Below are 25,142 nucleotides of genomic sequence, written 5' to 3'. Positions count from 1 at the left end.
GCTTTAATTGATTAAGTTGTCTCCTTCCTGGATTTCTCTTTTTTATACTTGTGATGATACAAAAATAAACAGGATGATAATCTCTTGGATGTCACATGGCAGAGCAGTAGCTGTGTTGTGAGTGTCTAAGTAATGAATTAACTCAGCCCAGGACAAGAGGTTACTGAATAACCTTTGCCTACTGTAGATGGTAAAGGTTTTTCAGGACTTACAGCCACTTAATGTGAGGCAAAGCCTAAATAAATTGGCGATGTTTGAATGAAAAAGTCTCCCAGTTCTCATGGCCAGACTATACAATGAGATAGCACACAAAGTCAGATGTGAGGCATCCTCCTTATCACGGGTAGCATGAATTTGCTCCAACTAAGGATGTCTTCCCTCTTGTCTTTATCTAGTTTAGAAATACTTTATCTGACTCCTTGTCGCGTGTCCTTAATGGATTGTAGGACTGTACCGGAGGGAGGAAGGGGGCTTCAAAAAAAGGAAGCCCTCTGGAGAGGTTTCTATTTTAAGTTTGAAACTGATTGTGCAGAAATGGCACCTTCCTTTTAAATAAGTATGTTCTGTGAAACTCACTCTCTCTTCAATAATTCATAGGCATTGCAATGGTAGCCTTGTTAACCCCACACAGCTACGGCGGGGTAATTTTCAGTGTAGGTATCAACAACACTGATGAGTTTCAAATGAAATGGTAAATTCTGCTTTTGCACTGTACTAATCACAGTGGAGGCTGGAGGTCAGTACAAACTTACATCAGAGCTGACACTGGAAAGAAAAGGGCAGTACACAATTTTTATTACAGAAAATAGTAAGGAAAAAGGAATGCAACAACATAACCTTGTCATTCCTTTTCAGTCTTCCCTGATTACAGGCTGGGGAGACTTTAAGAGGTCCACTTGCTGAGCAAAGCTAACCTGATTTAGGAGAGAGGGTGGACAGAAGAATACAGATGGATTTCTACAAGGTTACTTTTCAGTGGGCATCTGATCTGGCAGGACTGCTGTGAGACCACAGACACCCTTCTTAGAACTCTCTTTATTTTTTCACTTTTTCTTTTAATGATAGTGATCTACCAAACAGGTCGGCAGTTAGGTATCTGGTCCTGTAATGGGACCTATAGCCTGATATTCCCATCCTGGGTGGGGAATATATTGTGCTTCAGAACAGGGTTCTACTAAAATCTGCCCATGGAGTGAAGGATTGCCAATTCTCTGGCAGTCAGTGGGTAAAATCTGAAGGAAGTCTGTATTAAAAACTTAATCTTCCCAGATTTTAGCCATGCCAATAATGCAGACCAGCCATGGGATTCACAAGCTGCTTCTAATTATTGGAATCCAAGCTCCTGCGTTTCTTGAAAATAAGGAGGCAGAGATCTGTCATTTACACAGAGGTGCTAGAGACTCTGCTGTGACTGCAGCATTTTAGCTCAGTGCTCACAAGACTCCTCACATGCCAGGGCTGCAGATCAGCCTCAGGGCTTTCCCTGCCCACCCCCAGCTCTGCAGGCTGCTGTAATCAGTGGGCTACTGAGCTGGTCGAACCCATCCTGTGGATGGTGTCTGGAGAGGGAGGTGAGGCCAGGCTGTTGATCCAAAGATCATAAAAAGAGAGCAGGTGATGTTCTAACCAGAACATACTCTGAGCCACGAAATCCTAATTCCAGTCTGGGGCTAATTTTAATCTATTGTCTGTTGGATGTAAAGATTGTGGTAGGTACTAAGGTAAAGTTAAATACCTGATGTTTAGCAACTACAAGAAGTAGAAAAATACTCTTTAGAATTACACTTGATAAGAAAAAAATGCTTTTGTATGCATTAGAAAGGTACTTGATAGAAGATATAAGAATTTGTGATCTATTTGCCAGTCTAAGGAGGTCAGGGCAAAGAAAATTTGTGGTTTTGCTGTGGTAATTTTGAAACCTTTATTGTAGTTGGGTTTTTGATGGGTTTTTTTGTAAATTTTTTGTGTTTTAAATATAAGGCACCAGCTGGAAATGCATGCTGTCATTTTCTAGTTTGAGTTGTAGGTAGCTGACACCATTTTTTACACTTACCTCAAGACCCACCTCCTTCAGTTCCCTCAGTCAGACGTGCAGTTGCAGAGCTGCCCCTGTTCCCAGCAGAGTCAGCCACCTGCTATCAATAGCAAAGGGACAGGCATGTCCTAAGTGCCAGGAGCAGTTAATATTTAACCTTCCTGTGGACTCTGACTTGGCTTTACTGTCCCAACCCACAGGGAGTGCCTGCTTGGGGAAGAAGTTTGGTACCAAAACACCACTGAAAGTCTCTACTGACCAGAGGATCAGACTCTGCTCTCACACAATCTCTAGAGATGCTGGAGAGAGATCCACGGCTAACAGGCCTTCTGAGTGTGGAGATATCCCAAAATGGTGCATACTCTAACCTTCACTGTGGAGCAAGGACTTTTAAGCCTGTGATGTTTTATAATGCTGCCTGTGTTATACCTGCATCTGGCTTTGGCAGTGAGGACAGGCTGATGCAGACAAGCTGGAGTTTGATGTATCAGTATGTAAAAAACATTCAGAGGATGGACGTGACAGTGGGAACAGGCACTGGTGAGATTCAGGCAATCCTGAATCTCTCCTGGTATCTCTACCACCATTAGGATACAGAGATGTAGGGTAGGAAGTTCTCTTGTGCATCTGCTGCCAGGGTTGCTAAAAATTTCCTAGGTCAAGGTGGAGAGGCCTGAGGCTTTTAGTGTTCACCAAGCTCAGCAGTCCCTCAGATGTGAACCATGAAGCACCATGGCAGTGACCAGGACACATACTGCCTCTGTCCCTGTCAGCACCAACTGCTGTGAAGGGAGGCTCAAGATGTTTGGGGATCTATTTTAAGCCATCTTTGCAGGTTTGTTTGGTTTCTTTTGAGGGGGGTGGGGGTGAAGGCAAGGTGCAAATTGAGACCAAACTTTCCATTAGGCTAAATCAGCTTTGTTAAGATAGGTTTGAGTGACAGCAGAAATGGGCAGATGCTGCCAAGAAGCTTTTGACACTTGTACCATGCTGCAGATGTGCCAACCATGTAGCAGAAATACGCAAAAAGTTCATTATAATACAAGTAGTGTCATCTGCTGCCTGGTCCCCTTGCATTGCTGTGTTACTTAGCTGCCTCATTAGGTGGGGAGTGGGCCTGATTACTGACTTGTTTGGCAAGTGACAAGTCAGGCTAATTAGTTGTGTGGGGAGAGGATTGGTTTCAAGCTCATCAGGAGGGCATCCTCATCCTTTCCTCAGTCATATGCATCCAGCAGCCAGGTTTGGCGCAGGAGTTTGTTTATGGGTTCTTCTTCTCTAGAGCTTATGGACAGAAAATCTGGGCTAAACGGGGCACTGAGAGAATCTTTTTTTAGCCTGCCACACTGGGGCCGTGAATTACAGCAGCGCAACTGGCACTTTTGCAGGGCGTAGGGAACACTTCCTTCTCACCCTGCAGGGTGTGTGGCGGGAGTGGGCGTGCAGCGATGATCGAGTCACCGAGCAAAGTGGCAGGCCTGTGCGGCTGAGTTACAAATACCAGTGTTCTTTATTTACACAGACATGTAAACAACAGAAGGTAAACAACACCGCCCAGCTCGGTCTAACAAACAGGCTGCTGCTGTTTCACTTCAGGACCTGAGGTGTTTTAGACATTTCACAGAAACTGTATTGACAGCAAACACAGGAAGGCTACGAGGTTACCTTGACTCTTCCTCCTTTGCACGGGAATCGCATGCGTGGGGAACGGCACCGCCGGAGGCCGCGAAACAAGGGCGTGCAAAGAACCCACTCCGAGCTTGCCTGGAGTTCGGGCCGGGGTGGAGTTAGCAGTATCTGTGAGCAGTACCACTGCTACCAGTCTGTCCTTTGGCAGCACTTTCCACCCAGAGATCTGAAAGCACTCTGCGAACAGACTGATCGATCTTCATTGCACCCTTTACAAATCATCCCGTTTATATACGAGGAAATAAAGGGAGGGCCTTCAAAGAGCGGCTTTCCCAGAGCTCAGGTTTTACTGGTCTCGTTTCCCAGCCTTGTGCTTTAAGTATAGCACCATTCTTTCTTCACAGAAGTATATCTCTTCTTGACATTTTAGGACAAGCTTTTGAATTCAAAGAAATGCCCCAAGCACTGGAGGTAGAAGGGCAGTGGACGGTCCCAGTCACGACCAGAAGCTGTTCTGCTCCGAAGCTGCCCCTGCTGAAAGAGGAGCCAGCTACTGTGCGATACATTGCACCCAATCCCAAGCTTTTTCAAGTTTGTCTGAAAACGGAACTGCCAAGTTAGCTGCAAAAGAAAAACTATTAGAAAACAGCAGTGCTGATCTGCTGTCTTGCAAATTTAACTGCAACAGTAACCCACACACACTCTGTGTTTTAGTTAGTTGAAATACTTCTAACAGAAATGTTACACTAAATTTGTAAGATGGAAAAATACCTAGTGGAGAAATGAAGAGTTCAGGAAGTTTGCTGCTTTGTGCCAAGGAACAAACTTCCTTAAAGTTTAGCAGCAAAAGAATCAGCTAGGGCTTGAACAGAATTGAATTCTCAACTGTAAATTCACATTTTGGTTACACACATTTCCCGAAAAATAAATTAAAATAACTTCCCCAGATTATCTGGTATTGGATATGTTGTTTGGTTTTGTTTGTTTGGGGTTTTTTTTGGTTTGGCTTTTTTTTTTTCTGCTGTGGAGTGATAACCATGGCTTGAACCCGAAACCAGTTTCAGCCTTTCTACCTGTTTTCTAGCATGAATTGCAAGTTACATGGGCTCAGCTTGTATGCTAGATCAAATTCAAGCATGTGAAAATTGCTGCTAAAAAAAGCAGCTGGGAAGTTGTGTTTGAGCACAGTATTTAAATACTCAGCTGCCTTCTCTCATGCACATTATGCAGCAAGTAGTTTAACTTCTATCCTCCCAGTTAGAGCTACAGCCTTATCTTCAGTTATCATAGGAAAGGAGATGAATCAACACAACCATAAGATACACCATTTACAGCTGCCAGTACAGCAGCAAGTAAGATAGACAGAAAAAGAGGACTGTTTTTCTTAAATACGCATTCCTGCAATCCTTTTAAACCCCCAGGTGAAAAGGAAACCTAAGAAATTCTCCTTAAATAAAAGCTATGTACAGATTGCACACATTGCAAATGGAGCACTGAGATCAGTTACAGAAAATAAGATGTACAGTCTTCACTGATAACATCTCTCTTGCTATAAACAGTGATAAACAGCATATGCTTTCTTCAGATGTCAGAACCCAGCAAGACAGCAATATTATGTACACAGGGCTTGTTTGCCTTCTGCCTCCCACAGCAGAGTCCCTCCAAACTCTGTTTTCACTTCAGAAAGCTGTGCGGTGACGTTCCCGCGCACCGTGCCGCTCCCGCTCGGCAAATCACAAGAGAGCTGTCATTGCTGTCTGGCTTATGGGCTTTAGGCAGTCTCTGGGCGTGGAGTAACCCTCGCCCCCCAGAGCAGTGTGCTGGGGTTTCTGGTAGTCTGTGCTGTAGCTCACGGAGGTCAGGACACCATTGGCTTTGGGTTTGTCGTAGTTTATGACACTCTGGGGTGTCTGATAGTCTCCGTTCCTGGTGTCGGTTTTACACGAACTAGAGAAGCTGCCAGCAGTGAGGGAATGTATCTGGGATGAGGCGACAGGAACGTTGTAGCCGTTCTCAGAGGGAAAATTGCTTTCTCTTGCAATGTGCCGCTCTATGATGGGGGTGGCGTACTCGGGCTCTTGGCTGGTCAGGGGCAGAGCATATTCATGCCTGTTAGCTCTGTGAGGGCAGTGATAGTGGTTTTCAAACTCAGAACTCCCCCTTCTTCCCTCCTCTTTGTTGTCCATGGGGCGAAAAGTAGATCCTTTGCGTGTTACCGTCCCAGTCCCAATCATGAGAGGCTGCTGATAATCTAAAAGGAAGCATGAAATGCTCAATAAGGCATAGATTGGCTATCTTATGTATATAATACTTATGCACAGACATGTATTTTATGTTGAAAAACTACTCTGTTATTGTATCAAATGTGTGGTTATTGGGTATGTGAGGAAACCTTTCTCCAACAGCAATCCTGTAAACTCCTTCAGCGAGTGAGAGTTGCAGAACATGACAGAAGCTCTTCCACAGAGAAGCTCCAATCTGCCACCTCTTTTCCTACCCCCTCCCTTTCCCTACCTACCCTCACAAATAAATTAACATCTCTGGAGTATACCTGAAAGTCCTAAAAAAGAGTGGGGTCAACAAAATATTAGCAACAAACTGGACAAAGGATATTGCATGAAGATCCACAAGCAGGTTCTCCAAAATGAGAGTTATACTTTTGGAATAATTAAAATGCCCAGGGGATTCTTAACGAGCCGGCTTTATTTAAAAGGTATCTCACAGTAGCTGACTGACAAGGAGGATGAAGTTAGGCAAGACTGCAGCCAAGAGAGTCAATGGAAGTGTGAAATGTGCTAAGCCAGCTCAGCAGGGCTGCAGGCATGCCAGGGGGGATGAGCTTGGGGGAGAAGTGGGAATGGTGTTGCTAAAGAAACTGGGCAGTCACCCAGTCAAGGGGGATGGCAGGGTCAGAGCTGGCCTAAGGCAAACGGCCTGAGCAGGAGCAAGGAGTGAGATGGAGGAGACACGGCCTCAAGTGTTTGCACCTTCAGTTAAGGTAGGTGCTAGGCTGCCTCCTGTGCGAGGAGATCTGAACGAGAAGGGTTTCTGAAAAAACAAGTAATACTATCATGAGACAAGTGAACGTTCTAACTTTCTCGCTTTGGCGCTGGTGACAATCTCTTCCAGATACATACGGTGGCCTGAACAGCTCTAGTAAATGACACTGCTAAAGTATCGTGTTTTCATGCAGGCGTGAAGAAGTTAGCTCGGTTTCTGTTCTGGCATCGTGGTTCATCTGACATGAGCGTCGAATTCGATCCCATATGTCCTGTGAATCTTTTTGGCAGTTCCTGGCTGCGTCCCAAACTTCAGCATGTAGGGTGAAGGTGTTATGATATTTCACTAAGTAAGTAGTGCAGCTCTCCCCAGCATAGCTGCTGCCATCCCCAGAAATCTCTCTCGCTCAGGATGAAGCACCTTGACTTCCTCCTGGCTGCCTTTGGGAATCAGCAGGCAGCTGGGGGTCTGAAGTGAGGGAATTTCACGTAGCATCACAACCTACATACAAATCGTGTGCTACCTGCAATTAAATTATTAAATGGCACATTTCTAGGTTGCATTCATGTTATTTTGTGTTTTTTATTTTTATGGAGCCTGCAGGTGAAATGCTAAAGCTAGGAATATGCCTAAGCCAGGCTGAGAGTTCAGACTTCCCACAAACACAGCAGGAGGGGATGGTGGAGAGAGCAAAGACTTCCCAGACATGGCCAGGGGACCAATTAACCATATTTTGTGAGCAATCTTTATTCACTCTCTTTCCTTAAAACTGCTTTATAGGTCTCTGCATATCTATATTGAAAGTTTCTGTAAAGGATTGAAACTGTCTTTGAAAGACATTGAGAGGAGCACCATATGGAATTACAGTAATCGTTCATTTGATTTTAAATGTATTTCTCTGCCAAACACAATGAAGAAATTCTAAGGAATTTCTAAGGTCTGGAGGCTGGAAACAGCAAACTAATCTTTCTTCAAGAATGCTGATCACTGATCCCATGAGATGGCTGGTCTCAGTAGCCTTACCAGACAGACTAGACTAGGCTGGGATAAGATGTGCTAAGAGGATGAATTAAAAAAAATCATCCCTTTGGGATGCAAATAGTACTGATGCTCTTTCACTGGGATTTGCTCTATCCAAACAGTGGAGCCAAGGTAGCACAGGAGGGAAATGCCGTGGGGATTTCTTCTTCTCTCTCATCTACCTGCCTCCTCTGCTGGAGACCTCATCTCCCAGATGGCTCAGGAAAGCTGCACAGGGATCTCAGCGCAAACTTCCAGCTAGGCATGAAATCCCACCATAAACCAACCAAGTAATTTTTCTATTTGATCAGAAGCAAGGGGCATCATATTTTGTTCCATTTCCAGAGACATTTGTGTTTAAATAGAAACACAAAAATTAGTCAGCAAAGGGAACCAATCCTGTCTTAGGCAAGTTCTTGCACTTCATCCATGCCAGAGTGCCTTCCATCATTACCTTCAGCTGTAACTATTTCAGAGTCAGGAAATTTTTCCAATAACTCCAAGAAAACAAAATTCCAAAGTAGTGGGTCTTTCCCTCCCTGATGTATTTATCTGCTTCACTATACATTTGGGATGAACATGAATAAATCTATTCCTAGGACTCAGCTGGCAAAGAGCTGAAGCCTGTAACATGGCTGGGCCATCCCTCTCCCTGTTACTGGCTCTTTGCACACTGAGCAGAAGGGATGCATCTGAGGGGGAGCAGCTGTTACCTGCCATGTCACTGGTGACCAGATCCAGCTTTTGTGGTGTCTCCTTCTCGTTGTTATAGCTGATGGTAAATTCAGTTGACTGATGTCTGGTAAAGGGCTGCTTGATTTGTTTCCAACAACCTATGTAAAAGAAATAAAAATAGAAGGCTTATCAGCAAGTTAAATGCTTAGAATCAGAAGACCTACCAGAAAGTTTTAATTTTTGGTATACTCACTTGCTGTCAATATATTGAAATAGTTAAAAAACATGACTAAAATGGGCTGTTTGTTTAAAAAAAAGTCCCCTAAATATGGAGGGTGAAGGAAGAAGTGAATCATCAGCTGGGATTTCCAAGTTTATATAAGATTTTTTGGCAAGAAGGGCTCAAACTCTGGAGGTGCCTACAGTGTTGCCTTAAGTTAGTATATTGATAAAATACCAACTTTAAGTCAGTTTTGCCATTGAATATGTGGCAAAAAGAATGCTTAAGATTTCTCCTTTTTTTCAGTAGATTAGTGTGGCTTCCATTTCATGGGTATCTGAGCACCCACACTCATCAATTAACTTGTTCTCACAACATCCTTGTAATACAGAAAAGAAAAAAAGCCACAGTGTCAGGGACTTGCTGGAGCCTGTGCCAGGAGGTCTGTGGAGAGGTGAGTTTGACTCACAGCTTTCTAAGCCCCAAGCCTGCCTCACAAGGGCTTAGGAGCTTGATTTATGAAGCAGACACACAACAAATGAATTGACTGGGTAAGAGGCTACCTCCAATTTCTTGGGATTTGTCCTCATTAGCAAGTGAGAAAGGATTATGATGTGACCTTGAAAAATCATATTAGCAAATATGATGTTAAGTACAAATTAATTTTCTAATGAGGGCGAGCTGCAGTGGGTAACAGCATTCCTTTCACTGACGTCAGCACCTGCTGAGGGATGAAATTTTGAAGCTGAGCTATTGCAAGAGACTTGTCAAGAGACATATGAAGTGCTTAGTGGTTTGGGTTTTTTATGGAAAGCCAAGTTTCAGAAGGATATTCCTCTACAGAACTGGCTGGCCAGGAAGAACACCCCAACTGCCAAGCTGATGGGAACCCCACTCTAGAAAATATTATTGAGCAAGACAAAGAAAATATTTCATTGGGGTTTCACAGTCATCTCCTTAAGCAGTGTGCTCAAGCCAACCCCTCAACCAATACAGTTCACTGTTGTTGGGCTTTATAAATACGGTTTCAACCAGGGAGGGCAGTGAGAAGAAAATATCAAAGCCATAAAAAATTATTATCCTTTGCTCTTTTAGAGAAAGGCAATCCCCTCTGCTGTGGGGAAAAGAAAAGCAGCAATTTTCTGCAAAATATGTATTTTGGAAGTGGGAAGGAAAAGGAGGGCACCTGGGAGCACTCTTACATGCTAAGTTATGCACTCTGTATAATAGATCTTTTGTTAATTGCCTTTCTGTCATAGAAACCAAATTATATTGTTTCTTAGGGCACCGTGCTAGGATGACACAAGTGGGACTATCATTTGCTGTTTCCCTTTTATGAAGAGGTGAATTTGAATGAGGAAATGTGAATGCTATTTCAAAAGCATTAAATGCTTAGTTGCATAAAGCCCTTCCTGCTGGCCCAGTGGACAAGACAGGACAAAGTGCATCATTCTCCACTAACCTGATTTCTGAGTACTGGATAATCCATAGGAAAGTCCTTTGGCTTCTCGCCTGCGAGGAGAGGAAAGGATTTATAAACATCAGTACTTACAGCATTTCAGCTTCATGCCTTAGCTCCAGCAGAGCCTTTTTACTTAGTGGCTGAGGACAAGGCTTCCCTTTGAGTTCCTGGAGGTTGCTCTTTACTAGGACATCAAGCATGCAAATCAGCACTTTGATGTTTTCTCCATCTACATGCAAGTTGTGAGTGCTGGTGTTCAAATTTCTGGGGCTGGCACTCATCAGTTTGATGTGTCTATGTCTATACGTGTCACTCCAGGCTGTGTTTGGGTCTGCTCTTCTGAATTCTCTGGTTATTTTATAGATTTACTGGGAATCCAGCACACTGGTGATGAAGCAGCATCACCAGACATTGCTTACACTTCCAAATCCCCATCTGCTGACAGAAGCATATCCTGGTTCAACATGGAATTGCAGGTTCATAGGAATGGGCATCTAGCACAGTTAGCAATGCTTCTTCCACTTCTCAGTCTTGTGAGATGAAATAGCTCAGTTTTAGCTGCTTACACCAGTGTGTGTGTGCGACTCCATAGAGCCGAGCTCTGCTTTCAGCCTGCTAGGTTAAGTGCTCGAATTTAAGGGAAGCAAAAACACAACAGGAGTGAAATAAAAGAAAATGATAAATAGCTCAGATCTTCCCTCCACTGAATTTTTATTTGGCTTTGGTGCAGAAAGTATCCTGTCTTTGACTGCTTTACACCTCAATGCTTGTGGGTATATGTAGGGTGAAGAGAGCAGCTGGTTATGCACAGTTCTGACCTGCTTTACCTTCCTTTTTCTCTGACTAGGGGAGGCATACAATTGTAAAAAATACAATTTATAGAGACAGGTGAGTTCTACTTAAAAGAAAGAATGACAAACAGGATCAATTCCCAGCTCCCTGGTAAGGAGGCTCTGGAAAGAGGGCGTGGAGTTGGACATGCTAGCTAGGTACCCACAAATGCCTCCTCTGACAAAAACCAGTATCTTACTTGCGTAGGGCTGTGCAGATACAAATTGCAGAGAACAAGAACAGAAGCAGCACGATGAGGATGGGGACAATTATAGCTGTAAGCTTTAAACCTGCATGAAAAAGGAGAAGGGACAAAAGTTTAAAAGGTAAATTACTCTAAAGCTACTAACTTTTACTATAGCAAAAGGTAGATAATGTTGCAGGGATGCTTCTTGAAGAGAGCATGAAAACGTACAACTGTAAAACTAAAAGACCAGTGCTCAGCCATGGCTGGATGCCTTGTACCTGTGTAGTTGAATAGCTGAATATGCTTTCTCAAGGGTACACTTGACTTGGCATCGATATGCATCCTTACAAAGAGAAGTTCTTTCTTAATACACACTAGATGACTTTTTAAAAGCCACTCATACACACTCTGTTTGCAGTTGCTTATAAATCTGCCAAAGGAGACTGCAATTTTACATGCCAAGTATCTGGTTCATCCTGAACTGGCTGAAACATTTCATTCAAAATGGTTCAAACATTTCCATGAGGGAACCTAGGGAAAAACCTGTTTAGCCACTGTTAAATTCTGACACAACATGTTTTAGAGCAGGGATTTGAAAATTAGCAGTGGGGTGGCTCTTGTGTCAGGAGCATGCCGTTCCCTGCTTCTACAGACACTTGCCAGCTGTGAGAACAAGGCAGTAGAAGTGTCCACAGGGTATTTACAATTTAGCAGATGAAATCTCAGTAGATTTCATTTTCAGTGAGCATGGATATGGTTTTCTCATACTGCTGCACAGATGAACCGAGCTTGCTTGCTCTTGGCAAGCAGTTTCAGAATTTTTTTTTTTTCTTCCACTGATTGCTTATCACAACCAGATCTTCACAGAGGCATTTCTACAACTCTCAGCTACCTAATGGGTAGTAGGATTTGGTACAGTGGCTCTGGCAATGCCTGCCTGGCTATGAGCCCACCAAACAGTCAGTATAAGCACAAAATTTTGTTTGTTTGTTTTTTAAGGTCTAAGAAGTTAGCTCCACAACATTAAAAGATGAAGACTGCAAATTCAGGGAAAATTACACAAATTAAGGTTGTCTGAGCCCCCATGAACACAGGCATTATGGAAGAGTAATTGTGTAATTACACAATCAGGCACTACTCTATGCTGCTTTCAGCTGGGAACTTGCTCTGGAAGGAGTCATGGTTGTGTGCAGAGATGATAACACTTTTGTGAGACAACTACTTCACATACTAAAAAATTCTAAAATACAGGATGAGAGTGAGGAAGAACTCTCCCAAAAATTGCTGCTGAGTACTCACTGTATTCCCTTGAGCCACCCACCAAGCATGGCAAATCAACCAATATGACAGGGAAACCAAAGCCCAATGTTTAACACATCAAGGAAAATTACGGCTTTCAATCTCTTTCCGTGCCATAAGACAAAAAGAACTTATTGCTCCTCCCTCTTCTCTCTGTCATTAATAAATTCTGAAGGGAGAATTAAAGTTTTGATTTGTGAGAAAGTTTAAAGTTCACTCAGACTGGGCTGAAGGCATGATGCATCCTAGAGAAAGTGCAGCACTAGGTAGCGTTACCCAAGTTAGTTTCTTCAGAGGGGATGGGCTCTGTAACAGTCCTGTCTTCTTTTTCTTTTCCAAGGGAGGTTTCTGTGCTCTGACTCGGCTTCTGCCACATTGAATGCGTAAATGAGCTGTTAGCTGCAAGAGAGAAGGGGGCATCAGTGGCACGGGGGCAGCACACTGGGCTTCAGAGGCACTGTGCACTGCTTGCCCCGTACCTGGCATTATTCGACAGCCCATCAGCTCCAGCTTCAGTGCTATTCTTTGGTTCCAGGTCTGCGGGATGATCCGCACGTATCGGGCCACGATGGGAGGGATGAAGTTATTGCGCACTATGTCACCAGGGTTGGAGTTGCCTTGGAATACCTGCAACGGAAGGTGCACACATGGCTTGCCCTGTTTTAAAAGTCTCTTTTTTCAAAGTGCTCCTGACATCCAGCTTCAAAGATTTTCATCCTAAGACTAACACGTTGATAACCTGGGATTCAGCCACAAGATTTTAGGAATTGAGAGTTCTGGAAAGAAATAATCTTTTTAGTTGTGCCAGTTGATCACATTTTTCTGTTAGCTCAGAGGAGAAAGATTATCGCCGTTTCAATACTGTGTAATTTCCAGTTAATGTATGCTGGTATAATGATATCTTTTTTTAAATTTATTTAAGTGAACTGCAGCACCCTTTCTTGGAAAAAGGGAATAGAAACATAAAAAGAAAAAACCAGAAGTGAACCATTTCTAGACATTTTAGTAAAATGGTCTGTTTTCTATATCAAGCTTGAAGAATGACTATCAACTACACAGTTGTTACTACACTTACACAATATTTCCCACAGTCAGCTCAGCCCCTTGTGCAGAACACTAATATTGTCCTTGCAATATTAGTTCTTGGAGATGTTTTTCCTAGTTCTGCACGATCTAGGAAAACTTAAAAGCCTGATGAGATAGAGAAGTGAGCTCAGCATATCTTAGCTAAAATGCCAGGCCACATGGGGCTCAGATGGGACAAGTTCTGGCATGCACCTTAGCTGAAACTAAGATCATATATAATACTTTCAAAGGATATTTGTATATAACAAGTCACTGTGGGAAACTGCAAGCCTGCACATTTTAAATGTGCTAGCCTTTGCAGTTCACCCACTACTAGGCTGATTTGTCACTCTTTGGGCCAGCATCCCCTCAGTTTAACATTTAAAAAATATTAATCCCCTTAATGTTGGGCAGTGAAATTCCTTGCCATGCAAGCTAAGAAAATCAGAGCTAGCAGGAAATCTCTCTTCAGCTCTGGCAAGTTTTCAAAAGCTACCAGCAGGCCTGAGGACTAGGTAGAGCCTTCTCCTGAGGCAAGCTGAGATCCTGATGAGTGAAGGTCTGACTTTGAACACTGTGGGGACTGGGAGGAAGGCTTTTGGGATTTCTTTTGTTTGAAAGGAAGCATGAGGTTTTCAGGAGAAAACGTTTCCAGACAATCTCCACCAGCAGCTCCGCCCTTCACCGGGGGGTTGTTTCGTTCGGCAGGGGGAGGTGGATTGACCATCCCAAAGGGTTTGGAGCTGACCCTCAGCTTTGCTGCTGCCATACCCACAGCAGCCCTGGCACGGGCAAACACCGAGCTGAGCTAAGGACTTGCCCCAACAGCTGCTGTACAGCTCCAGTCACATTGCTTTTTAAAAGAAGCGTGCAGACGTATACATGCCTCCCTGTGTGCATCCCACAGCTTCACCAATCCCTGGATAACTTCCTTGTTTCAACAAGCTCACTATCTACTCTGTGGCCGTAAATTACACTGGTGAAGACAGCCCAAGTCTAGACAGGTTTGAAACTCCTAATCTTTCTTGACAGTGAAAGCCTGCCCTTCAATGACAAGACAGCATAGGCATTATTGTTTTGTGTTTTCCTAGCCTTCCCACTTTCCCTTACCTTTTCTTCATTGCTCAGAATCCCTTTGTAAGTTCTCCATTTTGAGTTGTTATTTTTATAGTTCATTGTAAATGTCTTCACATAAAAGTTGAAATTCATGGATCCAGAACCAGTGGTCTTAATCCCTTTTAGGAAAATACAAGAAACATTTTTATTTGCTATGTGCCTGTTTTAAGGGAACATTTTCAAATGCAAACACAGAAGCCAAAACAATTTGGAAAACTTGGTCTTCAAGGTGTTATTTTTCAAACTGAGTTTAAAAGTTGGGTGAAGAATGGAAATCTGTTTTAAATTGTGAACTTAGAGCAATGGACGTTTTTAACAGAGCACAAAAGCCTGGGGGAGCTGGGTCTGTTTAGCCTTGAGGAGAGATGACTGAGGGGACCCCATCAATGTCCATCAGTATCTGAAGGGGGTGCCAAGAGGATGGAGCCAGGCTCTGCTCAGCAGTGCCAGGCAATGGGCAGAAACTGAATCTGAGGCACAGGAAGTTCCACCTGAACATGAGGAAGAACTTCTTTACTGTGCAGGTGGCCAACCACTGCAACAGGTTGCCCAAAGCTGTTTGTGGAGTCTCCCTCACTGGAGACATCCAAGAATCTCCTGGACACAATCTTGTGCTGTGTGCTCTAGGATCACCCTGCTTGAGGCTGCACCATATGACCCACTGTGGTGCCTTCCAATTTTACTCATTCTGTAATTCTGTGACTCCAAAATGAAAATTGCTTTTTGATATTACGGTCTGTGTCGGTCATCTTTAGCAGCAACTGTAATTTACATTTTTACAACTAAACCAGGAGATGGAAACAGGAATTTCTTTCACCTAGGCCTTGTTTCAAAGGCTGTGACTCATGTTTCTTATTGATTCCAGATCATCCACCCAGACTCTACTGCTCCCTGTGTACTTATTTTGTTCTGTCAGCATGTTTACAGATCAGATATGCGTGACAGTTGAGTTCAATCCTATATCCCCGCAGGAAGACCAGTCTTGTAAATAGGCATGATGTTTGAAATAGGAAAATAATATTCCCGAGTGCAGAACATTTCATTACATTTAACAAAAGAAATGTTGCATTAGTGCACTATCAGCTTTTCAGCTGCATTCAGTTTCTTCTCGAGCTGAAACACCCATTTCTAATAACCAGAGAGCGACGTACCTGTTATTCTCTTCTTCTCTCCCAGGTCTATCTCCAGCCATTCACGGCTGCTGCTGTGGTTAGAGGCCCAAGACCATCCCGGGACTTGTAGCCAAGCCTTGTCTGGGGACCACAGGAGTAGTTGCCCAAACTCATTGGTCTCCTCCCAGTAGGAAGATGCAGTAACCTGGCTCTTGGAGAGGAATCCCTCTTCCAGACTGAGAGATTTGTTGCAGCCTAGGAGTCCCCACACAGACAGGCAGAAGGAGTTATTTTGCATTTTCACAGGATATTTTTATATTAGGCTAGCAACATTTGAAGACCACCCACAACAACAAAGTCAGACGTTGCTGAATCTAGTGCTAGCCTGATGCTCTCCATTAGCTGTGGTGTTTACCAGTCAATTTGTAGTGTATGATCCAGTACCAGAGTGCTGCAGTCCCAATCCTTTACCAGTCTAACTCCTACATACATGACACCTTCTGACTACATCTGCTATTTTTGCCATTTAGTTTTTTAATCTCTGCACTTTTGTCTCATTCCTGTGAAGACATTTTTTATTTTTAAATTTTTCCTTCTGAAACATAATATTTATGTTTTGAGATTGGCATTAACTAATTCTGCTGTACAAAACATTTCACAGATGAAGGCACTGTACTGAGAGGAATACTTTACTGTAAATATTTCATGATTCCCACCTGCAATTAGGGCTAGGAAAGTTACTCATTAAAGAAGCTCCTTGATACTGCTGCCAAGATATGATATCATGAAGATAATATCTGTAAGTACTACAAACTCCACCAAAGAACCCACAAAGTCTCTGCACATCAAGGTTCTTCAGAGAAAAGAGGCCAGTGGAATACGGTTCAATGAAGTTAAAAATAATTCCTTGGCAGATTCAAAGGCCTATACATGCTCTACAGTTTTCAGTAGAATAGTAAATGATTTTATCTCAAATGAGGGAAATACAATTCAAATGAACGAATGCGAACTTTTCCCCCCTCTTTGCTGGGTTTTATGCAAATGAACGGCTTGACAGATTAAAAGACGGTTTTGCATCTTGGAAAGCCATAAACAAAAACTCCTTCTGTATCAGTGCAATATAAATATATTTTCATTTCTCCTATGTTTTCTTTCTCTGCTTGTATGATGAAGATGGAAATTACAAATGTCTGAAGAAAAACTGCTTTCATTTTCTGTGGCCTAAAGTACATAAAAATGGGATTATCTGATTGTCATTTTTCATATGCTGGCACCAGAAATGTAACAGCAGAATACTATTTCTGTTTCTCATCTATGTGCGTATGACCACACATATTCTGTATTCTGTGGTTTTTTTCTAGCTCACTTCACATCCCTTCAATTTTTTTATTCACTTGCCAATTTTAAAAAAACTGCTGTCCTAAAATATCGTTCCTAGACACAGCCTGACATTCTCCTGACTATTTTTTAAAACTTTCACAGAAAATATTTAAATAGCTGAAAACAAAGCAATTATTCTTACCATTTGAAGTAAACGTAAACCGCTTATCTGACAGAGAACCACTGTAAGAAAAGAAAAAGGTGCTCGTGAGGTGGTCACAGCAGGGCAGAGGTAGAGCTTCAGAATCACTGCTTATCCAGTAAAATATCTCTGGTCAGACAGCCACTTTCTCTGCTGGCTGGATACTGACCCCTCTAAGAGCACTCAAGTGCATCTCTTACCTGTGAATTCAGGTAAATTTTTAATGGTTTTGAGCATTTTTTAAAGCTTCAAAGTGACTTCCCATTTCATCAACCTGTTACTCCTGCTGCTTGTGAAAGTTACACTTGATGGACCACAAGTCCATCCGAACCACACTAGCTCTGGCCATTCCTACTTGGGCTACAGGTGTGCCATAGGATGAAAATAGGATGAAAACTACTCCTTGTTTTGATCTGAGTGGGAACCAATTCTGTTACAACCATGGCCAACATCTCCCATCAGTAATGGTTCTTTATGCTCCATTAACCACATCTATGGCTCCCTTTTTCTTCCTCCTTCTGACATGGACTGTTTTGCTTCAGGGGAAAAGCCATTCCTTAGGCCACTCCACACAGCCCTGCACAATGCAGGACAAGATAAAATCACCACTCTAAGGGAAAGCTGAGTTTTTCTTGGCCTCTCAGGGAGCCACTTTCTAATTCCCAAGGAGATGCCCCTGAGGTCTCATTCCAGAAGCAATGAATCCAACTGGCTGCCTAATAAAAAGAAAAGCCCGGGTTTTAACATGAAATTAGTTTGTATTTCTTGAAAATCTGCCCCCTCCGCTGTCACTTCGATTAGCTGCACGCATCGCTGGCCCCTTTTGAAAAGCCTTGGCCAGCGTGACTAAGCATTAAAACAACTTCTGCACTAAGCATGGAGACAGTTCCCTTTCAGGCTGCCCTTTCTTTGGTTTTGGCCAGGAAAATTTCCCCAAGGTACTGTCTGCAGCCTTACCACGATGTGCAGGGCTATATGTTTTGAGAGCACTGCAAATGGGGAACAGGAAAGTAGTCCCATGTCAAGGTCAATAAAAACACTGCCTTTTTTGTCATTGAGGGAAAACTAATGACTACAGGCAACAAAGGCCTTCAGAGCTCTAGGTGGGAGCTGATTTATCTGGGCATGTAGGCGGCCGAGTAGCTAGAAGGGGAAACACAAGCCCTCCCTCCCACATCTTCCCCACAGGCAATCCTCAGGGGCGATCAGATGCACTCTGCTCACTTCAAACCAGTTTGACATCACAGCCAAAACAGGTTTTGATTTCTTAGTGAATGCAAAGCAATTCATTTCAAGAGAAGAGAAGAAAATAAATATCTATGTAATCAGTAAAACCTACCCAAAACAGCAATCACAGTGGTCCTTGAATATTTATAATGAAAAAAGTCAACCAGAACCCTTTCAAATAGAGGGCTGCAAATTTAACAAAAAGAGGAGGTTAGCATATCTAAGGTCTACAAAGCTACGAAATCAGGCTGATAAATTTCCACTGTAATTCACTAAAGAGAACAAGCCAATTCAGTAAGTGGTAATTCATCAGTTTCCTAATGTGACTGGTGGAATTTGTCACACAGGTTCCACTTTGTCCTTTAAGGGAGGGTATTGCCCCATGTTCCTCATTTGCCTGACAACTTTCAGGATCCTGCCCTTAATTTTTTTTTGCCTGAGTTGGTCTTGCACAAGCTTTTCCTAAGCAGTGCAGGTTAACACTGAATCTCATCTTTCATAGTTGACAAGCACGCATTCTCTTGCATTTACAAAGGCAAATGATTCCACATGTGCAGGTGTAGGGTCACAGGACAGGCCATGTTAGAACACCTTGTGTATTTGAATTTCAGTTCAGTCATCAGTACTGCCCAGTAAATCCAGCCACTTGGTCTTCCTTACAGCACCTGGGGGTGCAGGTCTGCACATGGATCATGGGAAGTGAAAACCTCACAGATGCTGGAGCGTAACAAACACACTGAGAAGTGGAGTGGGGAGGCCAAGGTCAGCTCTTGCAGGATGGTGGGTGAGACATAACTCCACGTTAACAATACAGACACTTAACAGCTCCATGCGCTCCAGCAGCCGCTTTTGATGAGGTCAATTTCGGCTAAAGTCGCTAAATAATTTAAACCTTTAATACTGAAATCCACTATAAATGAGATTTTAAAAGCTTGAGCAAGCTCTTATTTAAGGGCATCTAAAAAGCTCTTAAGGCACTGCTGCTCAAGCACCAGTTTTTCCTTGCGGGCACTGGCTCATCTGCACGATTTTCCTTCAGCATGTAGGTACCACGGAACAGGGAAGTCATGCAGCTTTGTAGATACCTCTTATAACAGATTTTTAAAGGACAAAATGAATTGGTTCATTTTCTTAGTAAACAGGTCCACTGTTTCTAGGAGCATTTTTTCATGTTTTGAAACAAAAGCATTTCCCTGCATCCTCCAGTTTCCCTCTCCTGGGCTCACACCGACAGTTCATCTGTTCTAGAGACTGTCCCAGCTGCCAGGTGAGGCAGACACATCCTAGGAAGGGCTGTGCTGACACTCCCCTTTTTCTCAAACTCTGTGCCATCTAGTTTGTAGGCATACAGCCTGTGTGAGCCTGTGGCTTCCTGTATAACCTGTAGAAAGCTGTGGTTGTCTCCTTGGGCAGTTCTGTCCCTTGGAGATGTGCATCATGCTTGAGGAGTGCCTCTGTCTGCCCCTGTAGGGCTCTGCTCCTCCTTAGGGTGCTCTCTTAGGAGCCTCACATTAAATGGGCTACACTCCCCAGCACGTGTACACTTGCAGTCCTATACAGTTCATTTTTTGCCCTCTGGCTCTCGTACTGGAGAAAAAAAACCCAAAAAAACCCCACAAATGGGAATAACAACTCATTTTCATTATAAAATTTTATGTGCTACTGTCCAAGTTACTCCACTGGGACTGTCAAAGGTCACAAGCATGCCAATGTATGTGAACCATTCTGTAACGTTTTTAGATAAGGTACAAAATATTTAAATTAGAGTTTCATTAAGCTGGCACGAGTGATGGAAAGAATTTGTATTATTTGTTTTATGGAGGGGCTTGGTGCCTGACCAGAGTTCTCAGTCCTGCTTTGCTTGACACAAGTTTATATTAATTTTCTTTGTCAACTAGCTTTCAAGAAAAATAGAAAATATTTAGGCTGTACAGCTCTTTGGCTATGATCTACATACTACCCAGCTTTGTATACTCCAGTGACATTGTATGTAAAGCATTTCAGTCTGTGCTGAAGTTTAAGCACAGCAACAGAGCATATGAATACGGTTTTTTTAATGAATGAAACCATGATTGTAAAATTGTCAGGAGTGTGTGAGAAATCATGGAGAAAAAAGGAAAATAGTATAAAAATACATATTGCCTTAGCTCTCACAGGCTATGGGATGGAAGTTCCCCTTCTTAAAAGAGAAAAAAAAAGAGGCCTCATGTAAAATCCAGATAACATTTGAAAATTAAAAACTATAAACCAACAGGAATGACAGAAGCAGTTGCTGGAAGGTCTTACTGTGCTGGATAGAGATTAGAGGATTTATTTCTACTTCAACAGCAGTACAATTAGAAGTCAGAAGATAAGCAGTAAATATAACACGCTTGCTATAAATATTCTAAAAAAGAGAAGAACTCTGAACATGTCAAAAGTACAATGCTTAAGAAGTTGTTCATTAAATCCCCTATGGCTCAATGGCATTTTTACTTACTCATTTTTCCTAGCTTTTTTTTAAACTCCAACATGAATTTATCATGATTTATTAGCACATCGATTAAAGCTGTTTGTTGCAGAACATCGTACTCTCATGTACCTGCTAACAAAGTAATTTCCAAATATGTTTTGGAAGGAACAGAATGAAAAAAAAAAGAAGAAAATACCACTCTACATGGTGTAGGAGCCACTGAAAACCTGGAACCTCTTCCTATCTCCATTGCCAACACCATTTTAATAAAGAGGCCCCACATCTTTTCCTCCCTGAATGGTGTCCCCACCTGCTCGTGTCGATGGTGGGCAGTGCCCTGTGCCCGGGCCGTGCCCTGGTGCCAGCCCTGCCCATGGTACTCACTCGAGGGAGGGGACCCCGTTGGCCACGGCGCCCTGGTAGCGGCTGATGCCCTTGTGCTGGGTGACGCTGATCTGCCCGCCCAGCTCGTCCGCCAGCACGCCGGCGTGGATCGCAGCTTTGCACAGCAGAGACGTCTGAAAGGCAGGAGCCCAGGCTCAGGAAACCAGCCTGACAAAGTGCTGATGCCCTCCCTTCCAAGCCACCGGCATACAGGTGATACAGCTCGTAAAATCCAGCAAAAGCTCAGGAGGAGTAAGAGGCAGAGGAGGGAGAAGGAGCAGTAATCTTTGAAAAATATACATCTCCCAAAGTGATTTTTCTTTTCAAATGAAAAAACAAATAATCTGCTTCTGAGAAGGTGCTGTAAGACTGTCACTCCTCAGCTAAAAAAAAGTCAAAGGCAAGGCAACACTTCCTTGGGAAGATAAATCAATAATTCCTTGGTGTTCTTGCCTGAAAGCAGACCTATCTATTACTGCACCTTAGGATTTGAGTCATGCTGCACATTAGGAGATTTGGCTGTGTATGGAGTGGCTGCTGCTGGGTTTTAAGTGCAGCCCATTTCATCTCAGGTGTGATAGTGTTGAAAAATACAGGCAGGACAACTTGTGTGCCAACTAGGTGGCAATAACAGGGCTAGGGCAACACAGGAAAAGGACAGAGAAAGGTACAAAGGAGTCTTTCCTAGGAGCTGCAGGCAGAGGTTGGTCAGGTTCACACTGGCCCAGTTTGGGCTGTGCTACAGGACAAGCTGGGGTGCTGGGCTGTCCCCTCCAGGGAGGGGTGGGGAGAGTGGAGGCACAAAGGCAGCACATCTCCAGGGGAGCCCTGCAGGTTCTTCCTATCAGAAAATCCTCCTTAGTGGTAGAGGGAAAATTTCCTTTGCAAATTCCTCAGTGCAGATAAAATCTGCATGAGGTCATGCCATGTGCTGCTTTTCTGCCCTAATCATTGGAACCAAGGGCAGAACAACTCCAGCTAATGAGAATGTAATGTGGCATTTCTTTGTTTCTTCAGCTCTGCCACTTCCCAGGCTGGAGCCAGCACGCTTGAATAACTGGATGAACAGGTTAAACGTGAGCATTGACTTTTTGGAAACTCAGTGACTGTGCTAGGGTGGGATTTTTCTTCAGTGGTATGATTCGGCTCACTCCTCTGTGAGAGAGGTAAAGTTTTCACAGACATGACAGGAGAAAAGTCCAGGGTGAGGGGCACAGAGAGGGCAGAGCTCTGAGTGATATGCATTGTGGATAAATGCAATCACTTCAACCTTTCAGTTTAAAGAGCAAGAAGTTAAAACAACCCAGGAGGTCAGTAGATACCAGTGGGATGTGGTTAGGCAGTATGTAATATTTATTTCATCTCAGAGAATATGCTAGGACAGTGTAGGCATAATCTTAAAGAAAGCCCATGTGCTATTGTAATGTGTCTTTTTCACATGTGGACACCACACAAGTAAAAGCTAAAATCATAGAAATATTTCATACATGGATGAGCACTGCCTCAAGAAGGACAAACAGTAGGTAGGCTTTTTCCAGAAAGCTAGAAACCACAAGTCAGTATGTATATTTAACAATCAGTGGACTTTGTTCTCACACAATTGATTTGTCTGTTTGAAAAGTGTCTCTGTGTGCTTATATACTGATAACTTACTTATATACTGATAATAAAAGGTATAGCAAAACAGCCCAGAAGAATTACTAACGAGAGTCAAGCAGCAAAAGTTGAAACCACATTATTCTATTCTTGTTTCTTTTGTCTTTATAAATTTCCCCCCATTATCCTGTGTACTTACATCTCTGTATCCTTCTCCAATATTCCCAGAAATGTCACCTGCTATGTCTCTGCAGCCAGCAGGACAGTATCTGCTGTAGTGAGAGAAGAAAGGCTTGTTTAAGGCATGAACTGTAGTGACAACACACTCAAACAAACTATAAAATAAATGCTGTCAAACCAATAAATATTTTAGCAGTAATTTCTGGCTGATGCTCTGTTAGTGAGTCTAGGAGCTAAATAAATGCTCCCTTGAGTTCATAGGTGGACTGAACATAGCACACGAAGAACCAGAAAAGCAGTTTAGCAAGGGCATTTATTTCTGTTTAATTCTCTTGTTCTAGAAATGCCACCACACAAGTTTTCAGAGTAAGATAAGCAGCCTATATGCACATCCAGACAGCAGCCAGAAGAGCACAATTTATTACCATTTCAAACCTATCACAAAGTTCAAGGAACCGAGAAATTATAGCTTGTCCTCAGATAATCTTGTATCAGCTGGGACGTGATCTGCTCCCAGAGGAAGCACTGGAATTTGAGGCTACTTTGAATTTCAAAGTGGAAACACTTTTTGCATATACCATGTATATGTATGCACTTAATGAGAATTGCTGAGAGCTCTGCAACTCCATTCCATCATTTTTCTGGGCCACAATCTTCCATTCTGCACTACAGCTTCTCACAACTGGGCGTTAGACCATTACAGCACTGGGGCTCAGAAAAATTCACTTCTCCAGAACACCAAGACTGTTTAACATTTTCTAACAACTGAATCAGTTGATAGATACTGTAAAGCAAGCCATAATGCAGAGCTGCAAACTCTCTTTACCTGAATTCAGCCTTTGTGTAGTGGTTTGCTCGTTCCAAACAGGTGATTAGATCTGTGAAAAGTTTACAAATGTCAATTCCCATTGTAGGATATAAAAATACAGACAAATATTTGCCAGAACATGAAATTACATTTAAAGACCTCTCTGTATAATACTTAAGCAATTTTATTAGACTGGAAGCAACAGCTATGGTTTTCTGTCATTCTTTTCAACTCCCTCTTCTACTCTTCTCATGCTTTACACCTTCTTTGGAGTTGAACAGACCTCCAGAACATTAAATGTGGGAATGAAAATTTTAATCCTTCCTACCCTTCCATTCTACTACAGTGTGATGGGTGCTGGAGCTCAAAACACAGCCTAGCTTCAAGGAGAAGGCACTGTTTTCCCCTCCAGGGCCCTGTATTGCAAATGGTCTAGGTAGGATTTCGGCAGCTATTATATCTGGTTAAGGTTACAACTGTTACTTGCACACATGCTATTAAAAATACCATAGCTAATGCTAACCTGGAAATATTTAGAAACAAACATTTAGGCTAAAGCTCTGTGTGTGTAGAGATGATAGTTAAATAGGGGGAACTATGCCACTAATCTTCTACTGCTTTGGGATATCACCTTACCTGGATGATCACTGCTGGCATAGGACAACAGAAAGCCTCGTCCTGACACGTGGGATCCACTCTCAAAGTGAATAGTTGCCTCATTGCTATCCAGAATGATTTCTTTGGGGACAGGCATCACATTACCACAGTACGGCCCTACAGAACAAAGAAGATTTCAAAAGTTTAGATGATGTAATTAGGCTGGAGAAGTCTCATGATTAGGGAAGAATTTCATAACACACTCAGTCTCTTTCAGTATCAATCCAAATGTTGACAAAAGGGTTTTGGCTTCGGTCCTTTATGGGTATGAGCTCTAAAGCTACCCTGACAAGGAGTGGCCAGGATCCAGTTGTCTCTGCATGGCAGCAATTCCAGCATCCACATTTCTCATCGCATAAGCCTTAGGAGAAAGATTAATGCCCTTCGACCTTTGAAGTACAGCATGCTTACAACCAGCAGTAACTCATTAGAGAAAATGACACTCCATTCAAAAGCAATCCAAGGAATCTAGGCAGGGTCCCCAAGATAAACCCTCCAAACACACAGAACTCATGTCCTTGTGGCACAGCAGCCAGTCAGAAAGGATTAAGAGCAGAAACAGAGCACCTGGTTTTCAAGGACCTGCATGCCACAAGCTGAATTGTAGTACAGGACAGTAATGCTTTCCTTAGCACATTTCCTAATATTTTTCATTTAAAAACACC

At 42.9% G+C, this 25,142-nt stretch overlaps 1 protein-coding gene across 2 annotated transcripts in view; it reads right to left on the bottom strand.

Moving 5' to 3' along the window:
- Positions 1-3,522: 3,522 nt before the first annotated feature.
- DCBLD1 (discoidin, CUB and LCCL domain containing 1) overlaps positions 3,523-25,142 on the bottom strand; it is a 47,158-nt gene continuing 25,538 nt past the window's right edge. The window contains exons 3-15 of one of the 2 annotated variants that reach the window (XM_063389873.1): positions 24,457-24,594; positions 23,839-23,890; positions 23,032-23,104; positions 21,237-21,370; positions 17,174-17,214; positions 15,691-15,906; positions 14,534-14,658; positions 12,838-12,985; positions 12,635-12,757; positions 11,072-11,162; positions 10,042-10,091; positions 8,398-8,517; positions 3,523-5,915 (exon numbers count right to left, since the gene is read on the bottom strand). In XM_063389873.1, coding sequence (XP_063245943.1) covers positions 5,398-5,915; positions 8,398-8,517; positions 10,042-10,091; positions 11,072-11,162; positions 12,635-12,757; positions 12,838-12,985; positions 14,534-14,658; positions 15,691-15,906; positions 17,174-17,214; positions 21,237-21,370; positions 23,032-23,104; positions 23,839-23,890; positions 24,457-24,594 — 1,829 coding nt within the window. In that variant the 3' untranslated portion in view covers positions 3,523-5,397. The remainder of the gene's footprint in view (positions 5,916-8,397; positions 8,518-10,041; positions 10,092-11,071; positions 11,163-12,634; positions 12,758-12,837; positions 12,986-14,533; positions 14,659-15,690; positions 15,907-17,173; positions 17,215-21,236; positions 21,371-23,031; positions 23,105-23,838; positions 23,891-24,456; positions 24,595-25,142) is intronic. The other variant, XM_063389874.1, reaches the window with a different exon arrangement.

This window comes from Prinia subflava, chromosome 2 (genome assembly GCF_021018805.1).
Source record: "Prinia subflava isolate CZ2003 ecotype Zambia chromosome 2, Cam_Psub_1.2, whole genome shotgun sequence".
NCBI classification, from domain to species: Eukaryota; Metazoa; Chordata; class Aves; order Passeriformes; family Cisticolidae; genus Prinia; species Prinia subflava.
Note: the sequence above shows the minus strand (reverse complement) of the source record. Positions and strands in the feature narration are given on the sequence as shown.